At 25.4% G+C, this 7,290-nt stretch overlaps 1 protein-coding gene across 1 annotated transcript; it reads left to right on the top strand.

Moving 5' to 3' along the window:
• Positions 1–600: 600 nt before the first annotated feature.
• Positions 601–7,080, top strand: LOC122855701 (homeobox protein 5-like). Its single transcript, XM_044157254.1, has 3 exons — positions 601–2,359; positions 5,912–6,108; positions 6,779–7,080. The coding sequence occupies exons 1-3, from the start codon at positions 1,033–1,035 to the stop codon at positions 7,022–7,024; spliced, it is 1,770 nt and encodes a 589-aa protein (XP_044013189.1). The 5' UTR covers positions 601–1,032; the 3' UTR covers positions 7,025–7,080.
• Positions 7,081–7,290: the final 210 nt, after the last annotated feature.

Raw genomic sequence — 7,290 nt, 5'->3', positions numbered from 1 at the left:
ATAAAGTTCCAAACAAGTAGAGAAAGGAAATCATGATCAGACGAGGAGAGAAATATATAGCTAAAACAAGTAGAAAAAAAGTATAATGATCAGACGAGGGTGAAACAAGAATTTAACAATACGAGTGAGTGAGAAAATTCATTGTGGTAGTGGTGAAGACGACGACGAGGACGACGATGATGATGATCATGGTGGTGGTGGTAGTGGTGCTGGCAGTGGTAGTAGTGTGGTGCTGGTGATGATGGTGATAGTGGTGGTGGATTTTCGTATATGTTGTGTCTGATGTACCGATGTAACTTGACTTCTTATTGGTCAAATAATCAAGTAAATAGAGTTACGCCCAGTATGAAACGCCTATGTTATTTTATTCTCATCGTATGATTGGCTGAATAGTGTCTACAATATCCTGGAAGTGGTCCACTATTTCACATTGTAGGCGTTACTATCATATTCAAACCAAACCTCGAATGTTTCAAACCCCGATGTTGTAAAGCACTTTTTTTTTTTTTTTTTTTTCTTTTTTTTATTTTAATATTTTTTTTTTTTCCCTTTTTATTTTCCCCGACTTCTGACTACGATCACAAAGTCAAGCCAGTAATCAGTGCCGTTCATGCGACAGTAGCGGCAAGTTCACGCGCATCAATATTATTTAATAATATATAAATATTATATTTATATTTAAAAATTATTATTATATATTAATTAATTATTTAAATTTAATTTAATATTATTATTTTATTTTTTGTATTTATCAAAGTATAATTATTTGTTTGTAATATTTAAATTCGAGAAAAAAAAAAAACAAAAAGGTTGATCTAATATTGACTTGAACTACTTGAAAAGGAATAAATTATAAAAATTAAATAAATATGGATAATTTAAATATATCCATATGACAATATATAAAATTAATTAATTTTCATTTATATAAATAATTTAAAGTACAAAGAAAAAGAAAAAATATATAAAAAGCGTTGGATAGAAATAACGAATGGCGAGTGAAAAGTGGAAAAAAAAAACAAAGTGTCGAGTATGAGTAATATTGAAGGATTGTCAATGCAGGGTGCAAGTACAACACCTGCACCAGGTGGTGGTGGAGGTGGAGGTGGTGGTGTTGTTGTTGTTGGTGGTAATGGTGGTGGTAGTATTATTGGTAGTATTAGTGTTGGTGTTGGTAATTGTATTGGTGGTAGTAGTAGTTTATCAGACGATACAGATATGGCAAGTCCAACATCAGCATCATCAAATACAAAACCAATTAGAAGTGGTAAAATAAGTTTTAGTGTTGATTCATTATTAAGTGGAACTAAAAAATCACCAATTAATTTTTCAACAAGACGTATTATTGATACAAATAGTGATGATATTAATAGTGATATTTCAGAAAAAAGTACCAATGACATACATGATGAGGCACGTAGATATCGTGATTTTTTAATAATGGAACAAGAACGTCAAAGAAATATACAAAGTCGTGAATTAATAGCAAGATTAAGTCCCCTAACACCTGGTGGTTTAACAACATTTGTCAATATGCATAATCATAACAACAATAACAACAATAGTCATCATCATCACCATCATCATCAACAACAACATCATCAACATCAACAACAACAACAGCATCATCAACTTCAACAACAACAACAACAACAAAATAATCATCGTAATAATTCATCATCAAGCGAAATTATTAGAAGAACAAATCAAGATAATAAAGATAAAATAAAAGTAAAAGATTTTTCACGTTCTGGTTTACATGAAGAATCATCATCACCACCAGCCGTCGGTCATATTGATGATAATATAAGTTTAAATTCACCATCAGATAATAATTCACCAAAACGTATTAATAATAGACGTAGTAATAATAATAATAATGATGATGATGATTTAGATGATGAATTGGATGATGATGATGATAATATAATATCAAATCGTTCAATATCATCAATAAATCGTGATATTGATAATGAAATAAGTGATTCAGAGGCACCAAGATCATTAGAAGGTGATGGTAGCTGTGAAAGACTAATGGATATTGGTAGTGTTACTAGATCAGAAGATTTAAATGTTATGGATTCTGATTGTGAAATGGAACGTGATATTGATAATAATGATGATGATAATAATAAACGTGATAAAGAAAAATCAAGTCCAGTTATACCACAACCAATACATCCTGGTGTACAAAGACCAACTGGTGCATATTTAGGTGGACCTGGTACAACACCAGGATGGCCAACAACTGGATTTCCTCATTCACTTGCTAGTTTTGCATGGTTACCCCCACCACCACATCCACATAATCCACATGGACATCTTTATACACCACAGGGTGGACCAACAAGTCCCAATGGTATGGAAATATTTTTTCTTTTTTTTTTCTTTTTATTTTCTTTTCAAAATTTTATTCATGTCATTTTCGTAATCCTACCCTGGAGACTTGCTATTACTAATTTATCATAGTCAATTATTATATTATATAGACTTAACGTATTTATGTTTTTACTGTTTTTCTTTTTTCTTTCATTTTATTATTTTTCTTTGAATTTTTAATTGTTTGGTATTTATTTTATTTTTCTTTTTTCTTTTTTTTCTATGCGCAAGAAATTATTTATCGTTTTTTCTATATAATTCTTTTAAATTATATTTTGTCACGTATTTACTGTGAAATTTTTCATTTACGTAAATAATTTCATGTTTAACTTGTAATTATCGTTTAGAGACTTTAGAGTCATATATAAATTAAAGGAACAAACTATGTTCACATTTGATACAAATTAGCTGAAAATTAGATAAGGAATGACAAGTTTGTATAGTTGTATACATGGAGGTCTCCAAGTTAACTGTCATATAAAGACTAAAATTTTTTTTCATTTTATTTTTCAAGCTAGGCTAAAGTTCCATACATATATATATATAAATCCGATTGACTAAAAGATGAAATAAATATAAAAAAAAAAAAAATTCAAGTGTTTTCTGCCAAGGGTTAAAACGGTGATACTGACTAGGACGTGTCGTGAAACTCGATTTTTTTCCAAGAAAGAAATCTCAGCAGACCATTCGCGGGATTCTTGATAGTGTCCGCGAAGGAACGCTGTTGATCTTACATGGTATTTTATACTGTGTTTAAGTGGATGATGTTGTGAAAAAAAGTGGGAGAGTTAAATATAAAAAAAAACAATATATAACTCGTGATGGAATATTACTATATATACAGTGTCGAGTCACGAATGTCGAATGACTCTATGGTGAGTTTGTTGCAACAACAAAACAGCCATACAATTGTTTATTTATTTTAATAAATTTTCATCATATTTATCATGATGATAAATATATTCATTCCAATCCAAATACTCACGATAAAATTTAAGAGAAAAAAAATTTTTAAATAATTTTTAAATACACACAAAATTGCCGATAAAAAAACCATTTTATATCGTAAAAATTATTTATATATATTTTTTTAAGCTTATATTATTTAATTAAATTTAATTATTTTTTTATTTTCATTAAATTAATGACAATTTAAAAATGAATATGTTTTTTTTTATTTTTTGAATTTAAAATTAAGATATTTAATTTATATAAAATATTTATGTAATTAATTAATCATATATATATAAAAATAGATTTATATAAATGATAAAATAGTTCAAGTCAAATTGAATTAAATTTTATAAAACGTAAATTGTTTGAGATTCATGTATCGAGATGTCTTGAGTATCATCAAAACAAGGTACGACAGGTCTTCCGACGTATGTATGTCGTTTATAATCACAGCACACGCGCTCTCAAATAAATACAAACTAACAATCATTATCATCATCATCATCATCATTTTTTATTATTTTTTTAATTCTTCATCTTCATCATCATCTCTTTCATTGACTTGCGTACGTGTGTGTCTATGTTTGTGTGTGTATATATTTAATTTTCTCTCTTGTTCGTCCGGTCTTTCAAGAGCTAGTCCAAGAATAAATTAACGAACGTTTAAATATCACCACAAGCCATTTATATATTATTATATTATTATGTATGTTTTTATGCTGGTAATGTTGATTCAACAAGATGCTACTAATGAAGTTTTCAAAAACTATTAATCATTATATTTTATAATTACTGTGACACTATTAAAAAATCATCATCATATTTTTCAAACAAAAACAAACAAATTTTGTCAATCAATCAAATCATTAAATTTAATTGAACATCAATATTTGTTTTTCAATTATTTTTATTATACACTAGTCACAAATTGAAAATCAATATTATTTAAGAATCATTAAAGGCTTTATTATACGCAAGTAAATTAATTGAAAAAAAAAAATAATAAAATCATTGTGTTTAATGAAGGTTTATAAAAATAATAATAACAATATTTTTTTTATAATAAATTGTATAAATAATAATATGAAAATAGAGTAGTAATATCATTTAAATATTTTGAAATAATTATTTTAATTTCTATTTACTAATTTTTGTTGTTGTTGAAATTTTACTTTTGAAAATATTAATTTCTGCTTTGTTTATTTTCCGGATAAATATTTCAATTTAAATATTAAAATAAAATTTAAATGACAATATTTAACAATGACAATTGTTATTTTTTTTTTAAATATAATTTAAATAATTTAAATAATAAAATAACAATTTACAAACAAAGGTAGAGTTTATTATTTAGATAAAAAAATAAAAAAGTTGAATTTTAAATTTAAAAATTTTCTTAAAGGTAACAAGAATGTGTTCAAGTTTACATATAAGTATATTGGCTGTTTTAAATATATTGAATATAAATAAGTAAAAATAAAAAAAAAATAAAAAAATATCTAATAATGCAAGAACAAAACGCCGGAATGGCTTATGCAAGAGGTAATTCCATGTAATTTGTATCCCCGGATGAATATCGCAACTCGATCGTTGTGCTTGTGTATATATAGTTATATATGAGACGGTTCTCTTTGGCCGCGGGTAATTAACGAGAATTAATTAGCACAAGCGGGTAAAAAACACTACTCAGTGGCAAGCACATATACATAAACATAATTTTACTCTGAACATCGATACATATAAATACAAACAAAAGTAAATAATTTAATTTGTTTATTTTATTTTTAAATAAGTATCTTCAACTTTTAAATAAAATAAATAATGTTAATAATTATGTAAAATTAATAAAATTCATATACATTTTTTTTTTAAAACACAAAAAACTTTTAATATAATTAAATTATTATTTTTTTCTTTTCAAATAATTATCATGCATTTATAATTTTTTTTTTTTAATTAAAAATAAATTTATATAATTGCATATAATTAATAGTAAAAATAAATTGATAAAATTATAGATATAGTTTTTTTATACATAAAAAAAAAATTACTAAATCCAAGCTTTAATTTAAAAACAAAAAAAAATTCATCAACAAATTTTAGTAAAAAAAGTAAATAATAAATAAAAATTAATAAAATTTAGATATTATTTTAAATGAAATATAATAATAAATAACTGTATTTATAATAAATAAATAAATAAAATATTAAATGAAGGATTTTAACGATGTCGATTGAGTGTAACAGACAGATGGGTATTTCTCGACATCGCGCCCTTACTTCATTCAGACAGATAGTCACTAAGTTGGACGTTAATTGGCGGCTTTCGACTTTGTTAATAATTGGCTAATACATGTGAATACCATCATTGACTTTCTCATTCAATTTCCACCTTGTACATATTATTTTTTTTATAATTAAACTCATTTATTGATCTAATTGCAAGTGTCAATGTTTATTTTTTATTTATTTATATATATTTTAAATAAATAAATATATAAAATTGTTAATTGTCATTACAAATTGTGGATAATTTATTAATTAATACTTTTAAAAAATAAATTATTTATATTTACAGGTGATTTAAGACTACCTGGACCAGGACAAGGACCAGTTAGATGTACATTGAGAAAACATAAACCCAATAGAAAACCAAGAACACCATTTACAACTCAACAATTGCTTTCATTAGAAAAAAAATTTCGTGAAAAACAATATCTCACGATTGCTGAACGTGCTGAATTTTCATCATCATTACATCTCACTGAAACACAGGTTAATTGAATTTATTAATTAAATATATAAACGCCTCTTTTTTTTTTTTTATTCATTGATTAATAAAACTATATTTGCATATAAAAATTTTTTGTATTTATATTTTCAACACATGAATTGTTAATGAATTAATTATCAATGTACAATGTAGTCTTGGTATATATTTATTTATCAAATGATTATTATATCGTTATACATTTTTTTTTATTTATTTTAAAACCGTGTTAGTGCGTTTAATGTAAATATTTATATATGTTTATACCGTTATCAGGTATAGCGTGTCGTAATACACTTTGCACATTGGTTGCAATACATCAGACGAAATGAAGCTTCGTTGCATTAATATACTTAGATAAGAAAATTTTATACTATTTTAAAATGGGGTGCAATCGTGTACAGTTGACAACATTAATTTCACCCGACGGGACAAAGAATCATGTTCTGGCTCGCATTACTTTGTTCATGACTGTAATTTAACTCACCAATTTTTTTTTATTTTTTTTTTTTTGATATTCACATCAACCCTCACCTTTCTTTTTAATAATTAAATATATAAAAAAATTTGTTTTTTCTATTGAAAAATATAGAAGCTATATGACAGCATTATTTGCAATTTATTTTGATTTATAAAATTGTTTTTTAATTATTATTTTTGTTCTTTTTTTTTTAGGTAAAAATATGGTTTCAAAATCGTCGAGCTAAAGCGAAACGTTTACAAGAAGCTGAAATTGAAAAATTACGTTTATCAGCAAGACCATTATTACATCCAAGTTTTGGTACTGGTTTAATGTTTTCAACTGGACCACCAGGTACACCAGGTGGTGTACCACCATTTATTGCTGCGGCAATGGCTAGACACAATCATGCTGCAGCAACAGCAGCAATGTTCATGGCTCCTCCCGGTCATCGACAGTAAAATTTTCACTAAATAATTATTAAAAATAACAAAAAAAAAAAAAAAAAAAAAAAAAATTTATTTAACTTTATCTACATTTCATTTAATTTTCGTTAAACATAAATTTTTATTTCAAAAAAACTAAAAAATCTATTAATTTAATTTGATATAAAAATCAAAAAAAAAAATATGTAAATAGTGTAAATAATATCTAAATATATATTCGAAATAAAAAAAAAAAAAAATGAAATAATTGCCTCCGTACTTATTAATTAATATCACAAAAA

This window comes from Aphidius gifuensis, linkage group LG4, assembly GCF_014905175.1.
Source record: "Aphidius gifuensis isolate YNYX2018 linkage group LG4, ASM1490517v1, whole genome shotgun sequence".
NCBI lineage: Eukaryota > Metazoa > Arthropoda > Insecta > Hymenoptera > Braconidae > Aphidius > Aphidius gifuensis.
Note: the sequence above shows the minus strand (reverse complement) of the source record. Positions and strands in the feature narration are given on the sequence as shown.

Excerpts from the sequence above, each read along its gene's own strand:
- LOC122855701 (XM_044157254.1), top strand. The coding sequence starts at position 1,033 with ATGAGTAATATTGAAGGATTGTCAATGCAGGGTGCAAGTACAACACCT. Across the intron at positions 2,360-5,911 it reads TGGACCAACAAGTCCCAATG|GTGATTTAAGACTACCTGGA; the intron begins GTATGGAAATAT and ends TTATATTTACAG. Across the intron at positions 6,109-6,778 it reads TACATCTCACTGAAACACAG|GTAAAAATATGGTTTCAAAA; the intron begins GTTAATTGAATT and ends TTTTTTTTTTAG.